The sequence below is a fragment of the Gymnoscopelus microlampas genome (genome assembly GCF_963454915.1).
Source record: "Gymnoscopelus microlampas genome assembly, chromosome: 19".
Lineage (NCBI taxonomy): Eukaryota > Metazoa > Chordata > Actinopteri > Myctophiformes > Myctophidae > Gymnoscopelus > Gymnoscopelus microlampas.
The window spans coordinates 11,264,491-11,288,825 of NC_139956.1; the positions used below are offsets into that span (position 1 = coordinate 11,264,491).

The 24,335-nt window shown below is 42.0% G+C and overlaps 1 protein-coding gene across 1 annotated transcript in view; it reads left to right on the top strand.

The window, feature by feature from the left end:
- LOC311034376 (trans-2,3-enoyl-CoA reductase-like) overlaps positions 1-24,335 on the top strand; it is a gene marked incomplete at both ends in the record, with an annotated part of 45,225 nt that overhangs the window by 15,453 nt on the left and 5,437 nt on the right. Inside the window, 5 exons of the mRNA XM_084042256.1 lie at positions 2,282-2,326; positions 7,563-7,666; positions 13,005-13,114; positions 13,366-13,471; positions 16,871-16,943. Coding sequence (XP_083898382.1) covers positions 2,282-2,326; positions 7,563-7,666; positions 13,005-13,114; positions 13,366-13,471; positions 16,871-16,943 — 438 coding nt within the window. The remainder of the gene's footprint in view (positions 1-2,281; positions 2,327-7,562; positions 7,667-13,004; positions 13,115-13,365; positions 13,472-16,870; positions 16,944-24,335) is intronic.

Genomic DNA, 24,335 nt, shown 5'->3' on the forward strand with positions numbered 1-24,335 from the left:
TTCATAATGAAAAGCTATCAAGCTGATTTCGATAAAAAAAGAGCATTAATCAATATATCCTTACATGTGGTATTTTTTATATTTTCATTTGAAGGAGAAATTGATTGAGTTCAGATAGCCTACACAGTTTTAAAACCAGCAGCAACTTTTAAATTAAGCATTGCGCGTGACACTGATATTTATCACATCGTTTTAATGTAAGTATACAGTAAAGTACATACCCATATACCTACTGTATAAATAAACAGCTAGTTTTTATGTAGGCTACCAATCACATAGGCTAATTGTAGTAAGTGCACATTCTAGAGATTATCATAATTTCTCACTGTCGGTCCAGTAACACTGCAGTCGTAATAGATGGTTCACCAATTCTGGGAAATGTGAGGTTCCTTAGAAATGGCTATATTTTAATTTAGCCTGCCTCATAAAATTATATCACATAACCTTTCCTAAAACACAAGAGTCCACACACAAGTCATGCGGGGGTGATGGTTCCCTGCTCAAGTATATTGGCAGTCATGAACCACTAGGGGGCAGTAAGAGCACAGCTATTTAATGATCTCGACCATGTTCGAACATGCTGCTCTGAATTGCACAAATCACCACAAAACATGATATTTTCTAAGTGATTCAAGATGGAAAGCCATAGCGGTAATGTTTTTTTTCAATAGCAGATGGGTGAAACTTAAGTGTCAAGTTTAACACTGCATGAATCACAATGTTATGGTGTCAACAATTATGACTTCTTTTGGGCCATGCATCCTATATGGGAATTTAAGGTGACGCCTCCTCTCGAATACCCTGACACTGGCTGACACCAGTCTAGACTCAACAACATTGACATGGATATTACAAAGAGAATTTTTATAAGCAAGGGATGTAATAAAACACTCAACTTTGACGTCTCCCCAGAGAACCTTGCACACAGCTTCTCTCTCAACCAACCTCTCTGTCTCTCGGTCCGCATGAACTCATCACTTAATTTCCCCATAGGCCTAAAAAAAGAGACAAAGAGAGAGAGAGAAGAAAGAAAGAAACCCGGCAAGGTTTAGATTTGCAGGAGTGAGGTCTGCTTTTTGAGTTTCCTCTGCCACAGATGGGCTGTTTATCAATCAAAATGTCAGGTGACTGGGGTGTTAGGTGGCAGTTACAGTATTTCTCACCTGCTATGGTGACACACTGTCACTATAAAGCAAAAGTGAAATGTACTGCAGGTTCAAGGTGTTTCTGTCCCAAAAAGTGGGACATTGGTTTGCAGTATACGGCTCAAAGCACAACACACAAGACATACAAGAAACATCAAATTGTGAATATTATAAGTGTAGCAAAAAAGAAAGAAAGAAAGAAAGAATTAAGCGGTGCTACAGAATTGCTGTGTTACATTTGAGCACCTTTTGTACAATTTTGGATAAATGATTAAATCAATATGTAAGATCTAACCGTTCTTTGCTCAAATACAGCCTAAGATGTTGGGCGGTCTACTTCTCAAAAGGTGGCACAATTCTCAACCCCTTTAAGAGTACAGAACAACAAAAGCCTTCCTTCTTAATGTCATTCACAGCAGCAGTAGAGACCTCATCTAGGTAAAAAACACTTTGCATTGACAGACCTTCTAGGGGGCCGTGTGCACGATTGGATGTCCAACTGCTTTTAGGTTACTGCTGCTCTAGTCTGTTAGGCCATTGACATACCCTAACACCAAACTTTTCTCAAGAAACCCATGGAGTTATAGTTATTCCTCCCTTACTTTTACAAAAATCAAAAACCTGGCAGAACGTGAGAAAAGTAACCATGCGTCATTCAAACTGAATGACTCTGGGTCCAATTCCAGATGCAGAACAACATTTGTTGTTATCGATTTCCTCCTGCAGTTTATTTTATGACTTTCCGCCAGGTTCCCATTTTATGAAAGGGAGAAAAAAATGCATTACCTTGGCTGTTTAGTCACTGAAATATGTATTTGTTTTTCCATATGATTTACCAACCAATCATTTTATATTCTCTTCCTGTAAGCATTTAAAAACATCAGCTTGTGCCTTGTAATAACACGTACAGCCAAATACTGTAAGTTCAGGTACTGTAGGACACTCAGGTATTGATTTGCAGTTCTAATAAATAGTGAAATGTGCAGTGTGGCTAAATTATTACTCCTTGCTCCGCTGAAAGGCATAAACATAGGCAGTGCAATATAGGAAAATAAATTAGACACAAGAACATTTAACCAAGGAAATGTTTTGCTCTAGCCCAACCATAATGTATAACTGTCCATTTTGCTTGACAGGCCCTGATAAGTATCCATCAAGAACTGGACTGAGGACAAGCCTTAGTAAGTAACAATCCCAACAACAACAACACATTTCTGATGTCAAACAACAGTTGATGCTAAATTAGCTGGCTTTTGTTGTGCACAAACAAAACACAACCCCATTTTAGAATGATGCTTGAATCAAAAACATCTTAATTGCTGAGCCCTGGAAGGTTAAAGCTGACAAAATATTCATTTCAAGAAATGTTTGAATAAATATTAAGTCATCTTGTATTCACGTATTCTCCAAAGCCTCCATTCCCACTTTCAAATCTGTTCTGGGGACTGTTAACGCAAACTTCCACAAAACTAACAGAAGCACTGCTTAATTGTCATCTCAGTTTTGGCTCGGTGTATAGCCCCACACAGTTGTTGCCAGATTCTGTGAGAGAAACAAGCAACCAGGTCTAGGAAAACCAGCCCAAAAGCAGCGACTATGGGCCACATGAGCACTTTAACATATACATCAGCTATTTGAAAATAGCAGATCTACAAGCTCCCAACGTGTCGCGATGCGACGCGTTGTGAGCTTGTAGATCTGCTATTTTCAAATAAAATCTTGCGGGTTAATTATAATAAGCAGATCTGGCAACTCTGGCACCACATCACTGCCATGCATAAAGCCTGATTTATACTTTGTCGTACAATGGCGTTGTGGACCGGAAAATAGCAGATCTATAAACTGACAATTTGTCATGCATGCAAATCAGCTTATAGATCTGTCTATTTTCTCCCCAGCGACGCTGTCGACGCGCAAACGGAGCATAAATGAAGCATTAGAGAGGGAGTTGATAAGAAGTCCATCATATTTCAGCAGGTGGAGCCCATATGGTGCTCCACGCCGCACAGATGCTGGAATTGTTCATTATCTGCCAATGCCTTTCACAACCCTCTCCCGTTTCCTTCAGCCAACCTTAATTGATCTTGAGAACATACTGTATATTGCTGCTGTCGTCGGGCAGAAACCTCTTAAGTCCAACGTTGTGTTTTTTCATAAATTAACACCCCTGCTTGATCGTACTACAGCGTCACACAAAAGCATTAAAAGTAGCAGATCCACAAGCGTTTCGAGCTTGTAGATCTGCTACTTTTGTCCTGAAATCCTGAAATCCTGAAAAGTAACAGTTATAGTAGACATAGGAGGTTTACAGCCGACAGATCTTTCAGCCAATTCAAGAACTGGTATGCCGCTGAGCCATTTAGTCTTTGTTGGACATTTCTGAGACAGAATACTGTTCATGGCAAGAATAGCTGCCTGGGAGAAAATGAAAGCGTTCCATTTTAAGCAGCTACTGTATGCCTGCTTTCAACTCGGCTTGGCTAATTATCAAGAAGCTAACGTAGAGGGGCTGTTATTAGGGGTCTCATAATTTGGCAATGTGGCATTGTTTATAGAGAAGATGGATGCGTCATACCCTAAATACAAAACACAGACAAAATGGTTCTTAACAGCAGCGGTAAATAGAACAAGCACTCTTAATTTTTGCTGAAATATTACATGCATTTTTACAACTTATTGGACATGCTCTCAGGCTCGTAGCTTCAATAGTCTGCTTGCTGGGGTTACTGTATGTCTTCATCGATATAAGGAGATCCGATAAAGTAGACCAATATAAGGAATAGAATTATTTATGGGTGCATTTCATGTAGCTTATTTTTCTTAAGGTCAACACCTTCGAAGCATTAAAGGTAGGGTAAGTGATATTTTTGGTTATTTTATTCATTTTTGTTAAAAAGGTTAAAGTTCTATATTCTGATAGTAATCATTGCTACAGAGCGTGTTGTTCGGTCACAGGGGTCTCTCCAGCTCTTTAGTAAACAGAAAATAGCACTTTTTCAGGTAGGTGACAAAATGTAAGCCAATCAGGAGAGAGTACTGAAAATGCATTTTCTCTTTAATAAAGAGCTGGAGAGACTTCTTTTACTGAACAAACACTCTATATAGCAATGAGTACTATCAGAATATAGAGCTATTTAACACTTATCTTAACCAAAGTAAATCACTTACCCTACCTTTTAAAGTAAACCGCAGAGAAAGTCTGCATGAATGAGAATGACAATAGGGAGATTCTTCTAGGTATCTACATCTCTCTCCCATTGCCTGAGAGAGAGGCTAGTATAATCATATTGAGCCATGACAGCATTTCAAATAGAGCCACAACAGACAATATCCCATCAGAATGGGTCCGGGAAACGTTCTTAAAAGCTTCCCGTGTAACAATTTCTTCAGGGACCGCTTTTTTTTACGCCAGAGCGTGCACCACACATAAACGTTTTGACACCAACCCTCTGCAGGTCATAGAAATGCACTGGTGTGTGGCTGTGCTCTTGTTAGAGACACCATCGTCTCCATCATGTGTGTTGTGGATGGACCTGCCACTCAATGCACCTGCCACCTGTCAATCACGCTCCACCGCGACACATGAGTGACCCTCATTAAGCGGCGCAACCATATGGCATAGTGCAGTCTCTGCACTGTATGTGTGCGCGTGCAAATGGGAGATCCAGATAGAATGGTGTGTGTGTGTGTGTGTGTGTGTGTGTGCGTGCCTGTATGAGTGTGTGTTGGCCTACGTCGTCTGCCACGGTGCCCAGCCTTTTGCAGAAACAGATTGCACTCTAGCCCATTAAGACCTGAAGCCGATTCTACATGTCTCCTAAATCCCAACAGTATTCTGAAAAACGTATGTATGTTTCTATATCAGTGGTGCTCAATCTTTTTCATGTCAAGGATCCCTCAAAATTATATGTATTTGGCCGCGGACTCCCCATCTCAAAATATGTTGTTCCAGGGACCCCCAGAAGCAACGATTTGAGTTAAAAATGTTAAATAAAATAAAATAAAAATATTCAAAGATTTGCACACATTTTCACGATGTTTCAAAAATAGCAGATCTACAAGCTCATAGCGCGGCACTCGGTGCCGCGCTATGAGCTTGTAGATCCGCTATTTTTGATTAGCCAAAAGTGTAAAATATGGCTTTTTAGCTCAAATCTAAAAATGACACAGATGCGTTCCAGGTCTTACTGGGCTAGACGAGGCCACGCTCTCGGTCAGCCTCCTCCAAATCTCATTGCCGTGGTTACGCTGATGGAGGAAATATGGCTGCAGAGCCAGGGGGCCGCCATAATGGGACCTTCGCATCTGCTTGGGAATGTCAACCCCAGATGTCCCCTCTTTCGTATCCAGCAATAGCTGTGGGAGGGATGATCTTCAGGTGAAACCCAATAATCACTTAGAGAGAGACAGGCCCCCCGAGGGGGGGGGCGCGGGGCACTTGGATCTTCTGAGCGAGGCGGTCAGCTTCAGATTACAGCAAACTTCTCACCCTTTCAAATATTAATGGGATACAACCTCATGACATCCGTTCTGGAGGAGTGTTTCTGCAGGCGGCCGGGATCTGAGGTCACCAGTGAGAGGTTGCCCTCAATCACAAAGTAAACTTGTTTAGGCACCCAAGAATTACAGGAAAAAGACCTAAAAGCTACTATCTGACACCTATATTCAATTCATTCAAATATTCATATTGAATTGGTGGTAGTATAACACCTGCCACCTGTCAATCACGCTCCACACGCTGCACTTAGTATTTCAAGGGAACTTAATTGACAAAAAGGGATAGCTATCGGACCGCACTGTGAAAATTAAGCTCCCGATATTTTAAAAACACATTAGGTGCCAGAGTTTTATTAAAACAGTGTACGTTGAGTGCCAGAGATCTCACCGTTTGTAACGCTGCGCTGTTTAGAGCTCTCCACGACGAGCACCCTGATGTAAACAATGGATGCGTGCACGACGATGGATGGTCCTGGCTAACGCCTGGAACAATAACATCTCTCACGCAAGTCGCCATTGCGGAGTGATCGCGCATCGTTTTCCACACTGTAAAAAGTTAAGGAAATGCAGAGGTTTTTATCAAGGAGATAGAATGGGAGCGGACGGGAGCCAGGTTTTTTTGGCACGTGATCCATCTGTCCCTTCCTTCTCAGAGGCACCATGGGTGGTTCCAATGTTGCACCATGGGTGGTTCCAAAAAAGAAAAAAGAAAAACATTGATAGCACGGTAAATCCCGGTTTTGGCACCTAAGCGCTAAACATTGAAAACGCGGTTTTGGCACCCAATGTGTGTCTAATAGGTCATCATGTATCGCTATCATATATTATATATTTGTATTATTATTATTATTATATTATTATTATTATATTATAGTATATTAAGTGACACTAAAGTGAGACCTGCAAATCTCCTTTATGATTCACTCACACACACACACACACACACACACACACACACACACACACGCACACGCACGCGCGCGCGCGCGCGCACGCACACATATCTTTTTTACTACACAGCATTTGGTTCCATTTGTACACTGTACACTGATAAATTAACAGGATGGCAGTGTAGATTGGGGTCCCAGAGATAGCTAATTTGATCAAATGGGGGTCCGTGGCCTAATATTTGAGGAACACTGGTTTATGCAGCATCACACAGGAACAGCTATCGAAGCTATAGTCACAGAGACATGGAAGGAACCTGTTGAGAACCATACTGGAAGAAACTATTAATAGAATGTATTTGTTTCATAAGCTTTTCATCATTTCAAGGCCAACCTATGTGTAGAGGGCTGGCTGTTTTGATAAAGTATCACAATCAAACACCTCCAGTACTCTTATCTGCAGAACAAGCCATTGGCACCGCAAATAGAAAATTCTACAAATGAAGAAATACTCAAGCGAATCAGAATCAGATGAATTGTCACATCACAGGTTTACCGACGTAAAAAAGAAAATGGGTGAAATTCGTTCCCATCATATCGTTATTTCCATAGAAAAAAGAAAGGGAAGAAGAAGGGGGGCAAGGGGGAAAGGAGATCAAACAAGAGAACAAAAAAGGTACCTGAGGTAATATATAAAGGTGCGTGAGCATAGCGGCAGATGTGTACTGTGCACGACGTTATTTAAGGTGCAAGAAAAACACACAATAAAATGATGGTAAAAAAATAGATGCTGATGCTGACGTGTTGTTAAGGACAACGGCACTCGTTTCCATTTGATTTCTTCTTCCCACTGGCTCATTCAGAATGTAATCAATTGTCATCATCATCCTGTTACACTGGAGAGAGCCTCTTTATGTTTTTTATAAAGTCAACCCGGTCTGCACTCCACCCTGCCTGAGAGCCACCACGTCTATTATACTGCAATCTTCTCCCACGTTGCGCCTCCTGCTCATCTCTCCTCTCTTTTCCTTAGATGGCCCTCTCCTCAGAGATGATTGCGTGCTGCGAAACATCGCCTCCTCCTCCCTGCTGTCCATGTATTCCAGCGATCTAGGGTACCAAGTGGGTTGGAGCACGGTAATCACACAGCAACAAAGAACAAACACATAGCACAACGTATAGCGTTTATCCTCAAAGCAAAGATCGTTCTATTTTCGGCATGCAGGCGCGAAGGAATCCATATATCACAATTACTGTACGTTTGATTAGTTTGGTACCACCTGGGGTAAAATGAAAAAGAAAATATATATAAACATGGTGCTGTGTTCGGTAGATAGGTTGAAACGTGACAAGAGTATAAAAATCACACTATTGCTACACCTAACTGGATCAAAGTGGTTTGAACCAATTGACAGGGGGGTATATTATTCACTGAAGCAAAAACTAATATTAACCCATTAAAACCGGGAGAGCATCCGTGTAATTTTGCATTTTAGCTATAACATAGCTATATTATATATAGCACATTGGTTGGCTATTCAAAAATCGTGAAAATCATTTGAATATATATATATATTTTTAAACATTTTTGACTCAAATCTTTGCTTCTGGGGGTCCCTGGAACAAAATAGTTTGAGATGGGGGTCAGCCGCCAATTACATATAATTTTGGGTGGTCCTTGACATGAAAAAGTTATGAGCACCACTGACATAGTTTTTTCAGAAAACTTTTAGGATTTATAAGATTTTTTTTAAAATACCTTAATGGGTTCTAATGCCTTTTGGCCTAACGGTGGAGCTAGAAGAAAGACCATGGGGGTCACCAAAATCAGTCTGGGTTCATCCTGCCATCTGCCTTCTTTTGTACAAAGTTGACATTTCGGTCAGCTTAGTGCTAGAGGAAAGGGGTCACCAAATAACTAGTGCTCATCCTCAGAGGAGCATGTATGCACTCAACAAGTTTTGAGATATCTTTTGTGGGAGTGGATATTGTTGTCGGGGTTCATTCAGCATGATCCAATTCCGGCCAGTTGCCACGTTTTTTTTTTATATCTTGTTGTGGAGCAAAGTGATGTTGCACAGGAGCCATATTGGAAAGAAATTGGGCCACTTCTTTTGCCAATGATACTAATTAGAGTGCTGATATTGTGCATGTTGGCTCACTGGAAACACTCTGCTACGAGTGGGTCTCAAATTGGGGTCCAGGGACCCTCATGGTTCCTTGAGGAGGTTCCAAATGGTCCCTTACGGGTGTGTAACTCTGAGAGTGTACAAATGGAACCATCAATGGAATCAATGATGCATCACAACTTTTGATCAATTAAAAACAATTCCAACATTTTTCTAAAGTATTTCATAATTAAGAAAAAAAACACATTTAAGAAGTAGTGAAAATAGCAGATCTACAAGCTTCGCAGCGCCAAGCGAAGCGACGAGTTTGTAGATCTGCCATTGTCACTAGTTTGGGTCCCATGCAGGCAAATGTCTAATTTCTCTTTGGGGTCTTGAAGTAAAACGTTTGGGAACCACTGCTCTGGTGGATACTCTGTCCAGAGCTGCACTGTGTGTTACACATAACATTAAGTCAGAAGAAGATGCAGCTCTTTACATGTATACAGTATGGTCTATGCCACTGGTTCTCAATGTGAGGTCTACGGACCCCCAGGGGCCTTGAGGAGGGTTCCAGGGGGTCCCCGGCTAAATTACCCAGTCTGTAACCCAGAGAGTGTTCAAATGGACCAAACAGACCGCATTTGGTTCCATCTGTACACTGTCTGAGTTAAATTAACACTGAGGGTGAAAGTGTATAGATTGAGGTCCCAGAGAAAAACTAAAAAAACTATATAAAAACTATTCCAATTATCCAGAAATGTATTGCTCATCCAGGACCACATCAATGGCTGTGATAACTCACTTGAAGTCAATCTTTTTTCCAGGTAGCGCATCCCTTTAACTCTGGATTCTGATAATGGCCCTCCCTGTGCCAATTATAAGTTTCAGACTTTAGTTCAGCCCAGGGGTTCTCAAACCTTTTTCATATACCAGGAGCCTATTTTATGGGGGAAACCTTTCGGCGACCCCACACCTGATTTATAGTGCCATTTCAAAGTTGAAATAATATAATATTTAAAAATATAAATAGATTAGAAATTAGTTTTTGAAAATACTTTGTGATTCCTGCAGATTTTGTATCTTATCGACGTAGTCTAAAAGTTATGGAACAGTGTTTCTGTACATTAAGAATTTGAAGCATACAGTACATAGCCTGTATCTGTTGCCAGATACAGGTTATATAAAAATAATATAATATATAAAAAGACAAAAACATAAAGAAAATGCATTCACAAACTATGCTTTTCAAAAACAGACTTAACGGGAAGGATAATTTGTTCCCAGTTGTCAATGTGTCAACCTTCACCTTCCTGCGACCCCACTTGGGGCCCCAACCCATAATTTGAGAACCTCTGCTGTAACCTCTTTATCACCAGGTCAACAAGAAAAGCAGAGAAGTGGGTACTTTGTGTGAAAAGGCTATTAAAAGAAAGCAGCAAGACAGCAACACTGACCTGGTCCTGGCTGATGCAGGGTCCCCGCTGGTCATGGCAAGTCTCCATCTGAGCCATTGCTGGGTCGCAAAGATCCGTACTTGATTGCCCCGCAGTCAGTGGTGGAAAAATAACTCAAATTATTTACTTAAGTAAAAGTACCAATACTGCAATATACTGTAGAAATACTCCGTTACAAGTAAAAGTCCAGAATTAAAAATGTACTTGAGTAAAAGTACAAAAGTATTGGCATCAAAACGTACTTAAAGTACCAAAAGTAAAAGTACTAAAATGTTTGAAAATAGCAGATCTACAAGCTCACAACGTGTTGCGATGCGACGCGTTGACCTTGTAGATCTATTTTCAAATAGCCCATGTATAAAATAGGGCTAAAGTGGTTAATGTATGTTTCATAATATCATACTTTATATCTGCAAAGTAACTACTAACTAAAGTTTTCAAACAATTGTAGAGGAGTAAAAGTACAATATTTGCCTCTGAGATGTGGTGGAGTACAAGTAAAAGTATTGGAAATTGGAAATACTCAAGTAGAGTACAAATACCTCAAAATTGTACTTAAGTACAGTACTTAAGTAAATGTACTTAGTTACTTTCCACCACAGCCCGCAGTCATGGCATAATGCACGCCCGCACACAGAGAGGTGAGGTGGGCAGACAAAGCCACGAGACTGTGCCTCTACAGGAGAAGGATGAAAGTTCACATTGAAGGGCCTAGAGGAGGTCATGGGCTAAAACAGCCACCATTCTGCAACCGGTCGCTCCCACATCATGCAGTGTCACGAGAGAGAATGGTCGACGTCCTTCGCGGAAAAAAACAAACAGGAAGCAAACTATTGAAAACCACAGAGTCGGAGCAACCACAGGCGGACTGGAATGCATGACTTGGTGATGGAGAGCAGACTGAGTGATAAAGCAAAGGCACAAAGCGATGAAGGACACGGCAGTGCTTAACCCTTTCAGACCGGGACGCATCTGTGTGTCATTTTAAGATTTCTTTGGCTATTCAAAAAATAGCAGATATACAAGTTCATATGAACTTGTAGATCTGCTATTTTTGAAAAATTGTGAAAAATGTGTGCAAATCTTTGAATATATAGATTTTTTAAAAGTGAACATCTTTGACTCAAATCTTTCTGAATCTGGGGGATTCAACAAAATAATGTCTTCTAAATTTTTATTATGTTGCTATAATATTAGTGGTTCTCAAACTTCTTTCATGTCAAGGACCCCCCAAAATATTGTTCCAGGGACCCCCCCCCCCCGAAGCAAAGATTTGAGTAAAAAAATGTTCGCTTCAAAAGCATACATTCAAAGATTTGCACACATTTTCATGATTGAAAAAAGTAAAATAGCAGATCTACTGTACAAGCTCTTAGCGCGGCACTCGGTGCCGCGCTATGAGCTTGTAGATCTGCTATTTTTGAATAGCCAAAAGTGTAAAATAATGGTTAAAGTGGTTACGCACAGATGCGTTCCCGGCTTTAATGTGTTAAGTGACATTGTGAGACAGTCACAATGACAGAGTGACAGAGTCATGTAATGGGCCGTGATGGACACATAAGTGGTTCAGCATGTTTATGTTATTGTTGATGACATTTATTAAAGTGCTGCATTGCTGGAAAACGGCTAGATTCGCCGCCAACTGTATTGTCATTGCAATTATCCCCTGAGCTGGGAAAGGGAGACATGCACTGTACTGTGTACAGTACATGCAATTTACAGATTTCAGTTTAGCAAGTTGAGTTGCTGCCAATTTGTCATTAATATGTGACTTTGTTTTGAATATAAACATACTGTAATGTATAACTGTATGTGTTCAGATAAATGTAAGTATTATGTTACTTAATAAGTAAGGCATAACTAACATTACACTATAATCTAGCCACTGTCATGTTAAACAAAGAATAGGGTATGACCTTACAGTAAATTACTACGATAACTATAGCTTGTATAAACATGTAGTAAATGTAATGTTACCGTTTCAAAAACAGCAATGACAGGTTGATTATGGTTATTGGTGTTCACAAGGTCATGGGGTAGAGCCTGCAGACAGGCAAACGGTCTAATTTACACCTTTATTATAGACTGAATGTTTTGATCCATCCATCTCTAAACACTTAGGTCAATGAGACTGCAATCTCCCAGCTTTTGTTGCTTGAAATAGGCTGACAACAATTAGAGAGCTAAAAGAAAACGGCATTGCAGAACCAATCCAAGGATTTAGGGCAGTCCTTTAAGGACTTCATCTTTTGTGATGATTGACCTGGCAACTACAGTAATCTGATTTTCATGTTGTTACTGGGACGTCCTCTTGGTCTCACTGGTTTATCTACTTGATGAAGGATGTAAACATAGTGTTTTTAAATTGCTCTATTATGAACTAACCATTTATTAATGTTTAATTTTCTTTATGAAGCAGGATTATGACTTGTTAAAATGCAAGACTAACAGCTACTGAGAGTGGCTTACCTTTGAGGGGATTTCTTCTTTCTTTATTTGAATGAGCTGTCCACGTGTCCATCAATCATTTATGGTCTGAAAGACACTGCAGTACTTGATGTGAATTATCTTCACTTGTAATGTTTCACTGCAGAAATAACCTTCAGCTTAAATAAAAAGTAAACAGCACTATCCTCTTGCCTTAAATGACTCAGTAGCTAGCCTACCCAGACTCATTTGCTGGCCTGTTTCTGTGAGTCTAGAGAAGGAAGACAAACAGACAGAATAATAAAGAGAAATTCACATTTAATCAATTCAGAAACTGCTGGGAATACAAACTACTATTGTGGGCTGATAACAATTTGACAACTTAATGTTGTGATATAAATATCTAATCAAAGAATGAAGTGTGTGGATGGTTGGAATTGGACTGGTTGATTATATTGTCATCGTTTCATCTTCCCATTTTAGGTGTTTCTGATCCAAGATGTCGGACCTCTCCTTATCTACCTTGTGTTTTATTTCCGCCTGGGGAGCGTGTATGATGATGACATCAAAGGACGCAGCGAACAGGTGGTTCAGTGAGTAGAGACACTGGTTTGACATGCTGTTGTAGACTATAGTTTGGAGGAGAAAAGATGACCCTATTGTATATTCTTTATATATTATTATGTTTCAAGTAGCGTGCATGCACCCACGCACACACACACACACACACACACACACACACACACACACACACACACACACACACACACGCACACACACGTAAAGTGGGGCAATGATATCTTATAACCCTCTGACAAATGGCACCTTCTTTTTCCCCCACAAGCCTGGCCTGCTTCTGCCACTCTCTCCATTACATCAAACACCTGCTGGAAACGCTATTTGTTCACAAATTGTCTGACGGATATACACCCATTGGGAATCTGCTCAAGGTAAAACAAATTAATCACCTCTTGTTCAATATCGCCTGTGAAATAATTGCATGCAAAAAAAATGCAGCTTTGTAATTCAATTTTGCCCACCTGTGCCCCGCTTGACATTAGAACTTTGGTGAATAAGTGAGTCACTCATGCGGAAGCACAAAGCATCTGAACACAGAAACATGAGGCCTGTCTCTCTCTCTCTCTCTCTCTCTCTGCCAGAAATAGGCAAGGATTTGCACATTCAAAGGGCAAGAAGCCAGGGGTTTAAACCATTGAGACCTGAAGCCGATTCTACACGTCTCCTAAAAAACGTGTGTTTCTATATCAGTGGTGCTCAATCTTTTTCATGTCAAGGACCCCCAAAATTATATGTATTTGGCCGCGGACCCCCATCAAAATATTTTGTTCCAGGGACCCCCAGAAGCAAAGATTTTAGTAAAAAATGTTCGCTTCAAAAATATATATATTCAAAGATTTGCACACATTTTCACGATTTCTCAAAAATAGCAGATCTACAAGCTCATAGCGCGGCACTCTGTGCCGCGCTACGAGCTTGTAGATCTGCTATTTTTGAATAGCCTAAAGTGTAAAATAATGCCTTTTAGCTCAAATCTAAAAATGACACAGTTCCAGGTCTTAATGGGTTAAAAGCGAGTGTCTGTTATTGGAGCCGAGCTGGTGTCCTCATGTGCTCTTTGGCATGTGTGATGTAGAAGGAACAGCAGAGACGCTGAGAGCGAAGGAAGCAGAAGTATAGCGTGTAGAGTGTAAGAGCAGGGGGGGAGCCAAAAATCTGCTCTTATACAGTCCCTAATGCCTAATCCATGCTCCTTTTGTACGACGCTGTGTCGCAACGATTGCAGATCTACCAGCGTCTCAGACGTGACATGTTGTGAGCTTGTAGATCAGCTATTTTCGGGCGTGCGACACAGTCGTACGAGAGTATATATAATCGGCTTTAACCTATTTAGACCTGGAACGCATCTGTGTCACTTTTTGATTTGAGCTAAAAAAAAGCATTATTTTATACTTTGGCTATTTAAAAATAGCAGATATACAAGCTCATAGCGCGGCACCGAGTGCCGCGCTACGAGCTTGTAGATCTGCTATTTTTTGAAAAATCTTGAAAATGTGTGCAAATCTTTTAATATATATTGTTTTAAAGCAAACTCAAATCTTTGCTTCTGGGGGTCCCTGGAACAAAATATTTTGAGATAGGGGTCGGCGGCCAAATACATATAATTTTGGGGCCCTTGACATGAAAAAGTTTGAGAACCACTGATATAAAAACATAGGTTTTTCAGAATACTGTTGGGATTTAGAAGACATTTTTCTGGAATCGGCTTCAGGTCTTAATGGGTTTAAAGCCCTTAAGCGCTCTGCTGACACTGTAGCACAACTCGAGAGACAGTCCCCTCTGTCACAGACATAATCATGCCCAGAGATGCAGGCACCATGGAGGTGTCACCGTCTTCTTTGGTGCAAATACACACGCACACGCACGCGCACGCGCACACGCACACGCGCACACGCACACGCACACGCACACACGCATGCGTGAGCAGAAAGAAAAGGCAAGACTTAGTCTGGCTAATACCTCATACATTGTGTGCAGTCTCTATCTTGTCTCTACTCTAAAAGCCAGACAACTTCCACACATCTTTGTCAGGAGGAACCATTTTAAAAGTGCGTGAGCCTCAGACAGTCTGTCTGCGACAAGTCTGTCAGAATCCCAAAATATGATGGTAAACATTATAACAAGTTCACATTATGCCATTGTTTGAGTCTCCGTTTACCTGATGCAAAACTGGAACGATCCAGTTTGTATAATGCGGGAGCATTATACAAACTCAACAGGTGGCCTTTTGCATGGTCTGTGGTTTCATCCTTTTGTGTCCAAAACCCAGAGACTGTGCTGTGGGGCTGTTGTTAAGCTAGCAATGGCTTTGCTCTAGGAGAATACAAAGCATACTTTTAATTGATGCTATACACCAAAACATGACACATTACCATTTTAAAGCTCATTGCACAAAAAAAAACTGAAAAAACAAACAAACACAAATGTTTTGTTTAGGAGTGGGTGCCAGTTGCTGTAAGTGAACTGATGCTTGCTAGAATATTCAGTAAAAAGGCCATAGAGTTCATGTGTAGGTGCCCGTATTTGTGCATTATTTATTGAGCTACTCAACGTTTTTTAGCAGCATCTATTTTGTTTAAATCAGGGGTCTTCAACGTTTTCAGGCCAAGGACACCCTAGCTGAGAGAGAGATGAAGCAGGGACCCCATTATATATTGTATAAAATTGTCTTTCAGATTCAACATTTTTTGTTCACGTGGTCTGCTCTTTTTTCCCTCTACACCTATTTTGCCTATACCTCTTTGCCAAAAATAGCCGATCTACAAGCTCACAACGCCTCGCAGCGCGAGGCGTTGTGAGCTTGTAGATCTGCTATTTTTGGCTAAAGTTCTCCTCAGAAAAGGGATGCTAAGGTTCAAGTGGTTAAGGTAAAATAAAAAATCCTATCACACAAAGATTTGGCGGACCCCCTGTAGTAACTCTGAGAACCCCCTAGGGGTCCCGGACCCCCTGTTGAAGACCCCTGGTTTAAATCATATCAATCATGTGTCATTGAAAAAAAAACATTCAACTTGACCATAGATTGTCAGCTTTCAGCATTGTCTTACACAATAAAAATAAGGATTAGTGGTCGGGGTTTGGCAAGCTGCGACAGCTATTTGAAGGTCAGCCATTTTGCGTGTCCTTATGTTGTTTTTCCCTGATTCAGCAAAGTATAGCGATGGTAAACACATGCATCTCTCCTTCCTCTTTTTGCCGACTGCACTTATCTGTGAGAGTGCAGGGTGCTGATACAGTTAGTTTTCTGAACCACGGTGCACCATTCAAATCTGGCTGTAAGCAGCGCGGCCCTCCTCAGCCCTAGCCTACTTTGTATTCCACAGACGGGAAGGTCAAACCTAGTTTGATTAAAGGCAGAGGAAAATAGATCTAAAAATCCCCACGCATATGGAAAATGTAGGACTCTTGTTGCTAGAGGGTTTAAGCAACAGGCTCAGGTGCAAGCTGTGTCTCTAACGAGTATTGCAAGGACCGAGGGGAGAGCGCGGACCAGCGCGGTAACCCTTTGTGTGTGGCCCCGAATCACTCAATCAAGGAGGAGACAACGGGTGAATCATTCCGCGCTCCATCAGGCTTTACTGATCAGTATGCAGATGCAGGCGGGTTGTAAAGTAATGTGGTGCATTAATAGGCTTTATACTGACATTTTGTCCCCCTTACCTCTTAAGCCCAGGGGGAATTAGGACTGCAGAATGAATAACAACTCAACTCAAGGAAGAAAAAAGAAAAAAGACTCCGTCATACTGACTGTATTTCCTTTTTGCTTGTAGGGTTGTGCCTTCTACTGGGGCTTCACATCGTGGCTGGGCTATTACGTCAATCACCCTTTGTATACCCCACCCTGTGAGTATATCAGCTCTAAAACAACAATCAACCAACCAACTGATATATTTGCTCTCGGCTCGGTTAAAGCACACACCAGCACCAGCACCGTTGCGCTGCCGTTCCATAACAGTGTCACGGCCACGGAGCCAAACATCTGCTCGAGGCCCCCAGAACAAGCCCGGGCGTTGCTGCTAGGTCGCACACAGCCCCGTCAAAGTGAATAATGAGGTAGGTCTCCGTGGCTGAGCCTATGCCAGACCGGCAGAGGTGACGACGTGCTGAGGGCAAAGCATGCTGGGAGCCACGTGGTCCCGTCGACATTCTCAGCGCCGCACTTTCTCTCATCTTTGCCGAGTTGGCGCTCATGGTCACACTCCCGACGGTGGATCGGGGGAGGGACGCCGAATTCCAGTCACCGTGTCAGATAAACAGTGGGAGCGGAGGAGTGGCGTGCCCCGGCAACAAAAACAGATTGCAAAGCTCTGGGAGGGGAGAGAACGAGACACGGGCCAGGGATGAGAGTGTCTGGGCCTTGAACTCTCCTTCAGTCTGCTCTTTGCTGCCCCATCCCTGACTCTTTTTTTAAATGTATTTAAATGCAATTGTGAACAATAGCCAAGTCAGATAATGTATCCATCGGCCAATCATACGGTTCAGTGCAGCTCAACGATGAGTGTGAGGGTTGGGTCAGGAGATGTCTATGAACTCTGCATGTAAAAGGCTTGAAGAGCCATTGTCTGTGAGGGAATCAACTACATGCTCTGATAGGCTGTTCCACACACCCGGACAGCATGATGCAGTGTGGAGAAAGGTTCTGTCCAATCAATGTAATGTGTGTGATTTGGAGCCTGGGGGGCTGAGAGTATAGTTCTGGTGTGTGGCTGTGCATATAGGTGGGTGGTAAGCCAGTCTGGGATGTGGTGGAGGAAGCATAATACTGGAGGTCCATGGCACAGTGGGGGGGTGTGGATTTTGTACAGGACCGTAGCGGCAGCAACCTGTCTTCTGTGGCTAAGCCAGCCAGGCTAGGGATGGAGACTGCAAATTATTTTGAGGGCCTTCAATATTTCTCAAGTATTATGTGTAGGTAGAGGAGCACTCATCCAGCTTGGAGTGAGGCATCCAGGAAGTAGTACTCTTCTGAGGCCACAGGTATAGCTTAGCCCAGTGCATACTCCATGACACAGCAGACCTGTAGCTTGTAGACAGTCACCACCACGGCTCTCAGTGGTGACTTTACTGGCCACTCTCCTCGGTGCTGCCAGTTTCTGACCTGCCCGGATGGACATTTTTGGGCGGGTGTTTTGACCAAGACAGCTTATTGTGGTCTATAGAGAGTATGCACATGCGTTACTTTTCCACCTCAGTCATCTAGACTGAGTGGCAAAACATTGAGCAGCATGGAGCATTGGAGTTTGGAAGCGCTCATTGGAAATCACTCAATGGTCCTGCTTACCACCCGTTTCTAAATTGCCCTTAATGGCCAAAGAAGAATCTCCACCAGAAATCTCCATCAGAATTTCCAAATTCCATTCCAATTGCCTATGACTGCCTCCCAAAGTTTGCGGGCCCTGAATAGGCGTCAAAGCCTGGCGGGGACCTACGCTATGAGGAGTGCACTTTTGTAGTTTGTATTACATTACATGTTCATGAAATATCACGTTTCATGCCAGGTGCAAATAGATAAAATACTAGAATTGCCCAAGGGACGCTGTGCCTTATCTTAAAACTCTAACAGGCAGAAAAGTGATGACATTGGCTTTTTGAGGTCTAAATGGGAAAGCATTGCCAGTAATATACAGTACATTTAAAGTTTCATAAATGTGATCCTTTGAGTGGGAGGGTTTTACTGGGTTCACTTTGTCTTTGAAAAACATACATAAAGCAAATGCATCCTGGGTATTGCTACTGTATAATTTAAGCAATAATACACTCGAGGTCATGCTATAGCTTGATATATTGGCACTGGTGTGCTGCGATTGTAGATCAGCAAAAAAAAAACTTAAACTACCATGTTATTAATAGCTACTACAGTGGCTATACTTTAAGCTAGAAAAAGAAGAAGGAAGTCCGCACACTGTTCTCAAGCTCCAAGAAACTCAATGGAGCTCAATCAGGCAAATATTCAATATTTGCCTGAATATTCAATATTTGCCTGATGAAGACCTAGAAGGTCGAAACGTTGCAAAAATAAAAAGTGAGTTTCTTGGAGCTTGAGAACAGTGTGCGGACTTCCTTCTTCTTTTTCTTGATTCTTCCTTGATGTCCAGCACCTGGCCTAAATACAGCCGTGGGATGTGCACACAACCTTCTCTTTTAACTATACTTTAAGCTAAACATGGTGGAAGCATGAGTCCTGCAGCACATGGTGAGATGTGAGGTCAAAACTAGCTGTTGTATAATACTCTCTTTAAATGGGCACAATCTGTCCTATTTTATCACTATTTTGGAGACTAAATTAAATGCTGTGTTTTACTCTCTCTCTTACAGTTTATGCAAGGAAACAGGTGATTCCATCCCTCATGTGTTTCTTGGTAAGTTACAGTCAGTATTCTCTCAGCATTGTTATAGAAAACATGGTCTATCAGAGAAACAACGGAAAGTCATACTGTGTAACTTTTTCAATTAAAGTAAGGTTATTTTTTGATATAATCTTTCTCTGGTATATTTTTCATACAGTAAATGTGTTTTTAGCGGTGCCAACCGCTCTAAGCTTGACTTTGTCCGTATGTCCGTCCGTCCGTCCGTCCGTCCGTCCGTCCGTCTGTCCGTCCGTCCGTCCGTCCGTCCCTCCGTCCGTCCGGATGAGCACGGGATGAGCACGGCAAAGAAACAACACATACAAACACACGCACACACACACACACACGGACTTGGCGATTGCCTAAGCTTGACTTTGTCCGTATGTCCGTCCGTCCGTCCGTCTGTCCGTCCGGATGAGCACGGGATGAGCACGGCAAAGAAGCAACACATACAAACACACGCACACACACACACGGACTTGGATATTGCCTATGCCATCTCTCCTCTCATTGGCCACACGTGCCACTGGTTATCAAAGAGGGGTCCAGGGACCCCCAGCGTATGAGCACGGGATGAGCACGGGATTTTAAACAGCTATAACTCCAGTTTCCAGCATGCCACCAAGTCCAAATTCAGTATGTGGACTTACACCACCAATAGGGACCAGCATGAATTGCTGAAGCCCCGCCCCCTCTGTCCAGGGACCCCCAGCGTATGTTATGTCCGTCCGCCCGTATGGGCACGGGATGAGCACGGGATTTTAAACAGCTATAACTCCAGTTTCCAGCATGCCACCAAGTCCACATTTAATATGTGGACTTAGACCACCAATAGGGACGAGCATGAATTGCTGAAGCCCCGCCCCCTCTGTCCAGGGACCCCCAGCGTATGTTATGTCCGTCCGCCCGCATGAGCACGGGATGAGCACGGGATTTTAAACAGCTATAACTCCAGTTTGCAGCATGCCACCAAGTCCAAATTTGGTATGTGGACTTAGACCACCAATAGGGACGAGCATGAATTGCTGAGGCCCCGCCCCCTCTGTCTTCCCATTGGCTGGCCTTTAAACAGCCATAACTCAAGTTCGCATCATGCTATGGAGTACAAATTTTGCACATGGACTAAAACCACCAATAGGGACGAACTGTAATTACTTAAGCCCCGCCCCCTCTGTCTGCCCATTGGCTGGGCTTTAAACAGCCACCATTCCAGTTTGCAGCATGCTACCAAGTAAAAATGTGGTAAGTGGACTCAGACCACCAATAGGGACCAACTGAAATGAGTTAAGCCCCGCCCCAAAGGCACCGCTTCCTTCACACAGGGTGTGATTTTTTTTTTACAACTTCTCTAAACATTATTAAACACAATTTGTATTCACGAGTGTCTGCCCCCGATGCTTGCGGCAAAATTACATTGGCGCCAGGAAATGTGCAGAATTTATTTATGTATTAACGCTAATAAATACTGTTTGGTGTTGAGTTCCAAAATATGCGCTAGGACCCTGCAGCATTCATTCATCGACGCTGTGTCGCCAAAAAGTTGGGGGGGTGCTGCGGGCACAGGCTATGGCTATCTGGGGGTCCTTGGCATTGGAAAAGTTTGTGAACGCCTGCCCTAGGGGCCCCTGGGTAACAAAAGTTTGGGGAACACTCACAGTTCACACAGCCATGTATCAGCACAGGAGTATGCTACCCCAACCTTCTATGCCATGGGTTCCCAAACTTTTCAGCCCGCGACCCCAAAATAAGGCGGAAATTGACTCGCGACCCCACCTAAACCTGGAGGTCATTTATGCACATAAACTTGCACGTTCGGTGCGCATTTGTAATGTGTTAAAATGGTAAAATGTACCATTTGTGATCATTTTAGATGGCATTTCATCCATTCTGTTGAATAAAAAGTTTTTTTTTTTTAATGACCCAAAATAATTTCGCGACCCCACGTCAGTCTCCCGCGACCCCAAGTGGGGTCGCGACCCCTACTTTGGGAACCCCTGTTCTATGCAGTATCTGCCCAGGGATGGCTATCAACTAAAGACAGTCAAATTTAATTGAGAGGAAAGCTAGGGTACCTTTATTTTACTTCAATATTAGTATTAGTGTTTTATTACGTCTACTTGGAACAATAAACTTAAGTATTCATTAACTCTAGGGCCAACAGAGCCTCAAAGACGGATCATAACATCAGACAATGCAAGATATCAGTTTAAATTACAAGAGATTAAAATACCAGTCATTAAGATGATTAAGATGAGCAACAAAAATAAAAAATAGCACTATAAAAGAAATGAAAACACTAAGCTGAGATCGTACAGTGCATTGAGACATTTCTGATTCCGATTTCCATGCACTCTGCTTTTGTTTGCTCCTGATTGATTGCTACTTGTAGGACAACAATATTAAATACAATTCCTCATTTCAATACTTAAGAAGCAGCGTTCTTTATTTGGGGGGAGGCTGATTAAATCTATAGTGGGCACAGTAAATTCCTAGTACTAACCTCGGGCCCCCACACTTAGCACCACTAAATGTAATGTTCCATCAACTTCTCCATCAGAATAAGACCAAGTGCAATGGAAAGCTAGATAGCTTTTGTGAACCTGTGTTCATTTGCTTAGTACTATGAGTAGCTATTGTCGCGTAAATCGATAAGCATGTTAGCGACCAGATAACTATCACAGGGCCACTCTACTCGACAGAGCTACAAGACCATATTAAAACACAATTAAGGGCCCTCTACTCCAGTGGTTCTCAAACTTTTTCGTGCCAAGGACCCCCAAATTGATATACAGTATATTTGGCCGCAGACCCCCATCTGAAAATCTTTTGTGCCAGGGACCCCCCAGAACAGAAGATTTGTGTTAAAAAAATGCAAAATGATTCAAATATTTTCAAACACTTTCAAGATTTTTCAAAAATGTTCAAAAATAGCAGATATACAAGCTCACAGCATGGCACGAAAGTGACACGCTGTGAACTTGTATATCTGCTACTTTTGAATAGCCAACGTATAAATGGATAAAGTGGTTAAAATGATTGTGATGCTAGCTGTACTAACACACTGAAACCTCCTCAAGGACCCCTGGGTGTTGAGAACCACTGCTCTACTCGACTGAGCTTACAGAGTATATCAAAACCCCTCTACTCGACTGAGCTCCCAGACTATATCAAAACCCCTCTACTCGACTGAGCTCCCAGACTATATCAAAACCCCTCTACTCGACTGAGCTCCCAGACTATATCAAAACCCCTCTACTCGACTGAGCTCCCAGACTATATCAAAACCCCTCTACTCGACTGAGCTCCCAGACTATATCAAAACCCCTCTACTCGACTGAGCTCCCAGACTATATCAAAACCCCTCTACTCGACTGAGGTTCAAGACCAGATACTAACACAGTGGCCTACTACTAATTTGTTCCCAGGCTTTTTCCCTTGGAACCCCTCCCCCCTTCCCTTCTTACAACTGACAAAGCTGAGACCCGTGACGATGCAACACGTTGTAACTTGTGACTATTTTGTGCTATTTTTTAAACTTTTTTTTAAACAATGTTCACACCAAGTACTATAACTATATTTATGACTTTAAAGATATAGTTTTAAACATCGTTCTAAACTCAAGTGGACGGCAGAGTCTGCACCACAACTATAACTACAGTTGATACACTGTACTTACAGTTATTGTTATACTGTAGTTATAGTGCTTGGTACGAATGGCTCTTAAGTTATGTTGTGCCACTTGTTTAAAATGGTGGACTGCCTCCAAACAGACAAGGTCTCATGCCCCTTTCACACTGCTCTACTCGACAGAGCTTCTAGACCAGATATTAACACTTACTTTCTTTCTTTCTTCTTCTTTCGGCTAATTCCAATCAGGGGTCGCCACAGCGGATCATCTGTTTCCATCTGGTTCTGTTTTCTATGTCTTCCTCTGTCACTCCTGCCACCTGCATGTCCTCCACCTCTCTACTTCACAGAGCTAGCTCCTGCCACCTGCATGTCCTCTCTCACCGCCCTTCCACTCGATAGAGCTTCAAGACCAGACCCCCAGAAGCAAAGATTTGAGTTAAAAATGTTATAAAAAATATATATATATATATATATATTCAATGATTAGCAAAAAAAAAGATCACAATTTTTCAAAAATAGCAGATCTACAAGCTCATAGCGGAACATAGTGGAACTGGGGTCTCTGAGGGTCCGGGGCCCCAGGGAAGTTGGTCAATCCAGCCTTATATGGAATGAATGAATGAATGTATGTCACATAAAGTTTGCAAAACCAACATGGGTATGTGTGCATGGAGGTATAAATGCATTGTCTTTGTCCTGGATTCAGACCACATTTGGTTGATATGGTTACAGATATTGTAAAATTCTGTATCTGGTTTTAGGGGATTCTTGGTTTTCCTGAATACATTAAACACCTGAAGTATTTATATGTACACCGGCTTCTAGGATAAATCAAATAACTGTTGGCAAAACAAAACAAAACAGAATCTGTTGCAGGTTATTGGCCTAACCACAAGGCCTATTTCTGAATATTTTTCATGCATGACAGATCAGAACAAAAAGATGAAGTGAAATAATAAGAGAGGTTGTTACTGGATCATATTTATTGGGTATTAAATCTAGCAAAAAAAATATATTCCAGAGAGATGAATAAAGCAGATAGATGGGTTGTTTCGATTGGCGATTAGGCCCGTCCTCGGAGTGTCTGTGCACGATAGTAATCCATTTTCCATCGATATGAGCACATTCTCCTCACCTCTATCATTAGAATTATTATGATAAGCTGAAATTGTCCGAGAAGACAATTATCGTCTGTATGAGCTCAGCAAGTGCATAGGAGCGGGAGGTAATGTATTTGGGAGGGAAAATCATCTGCCAG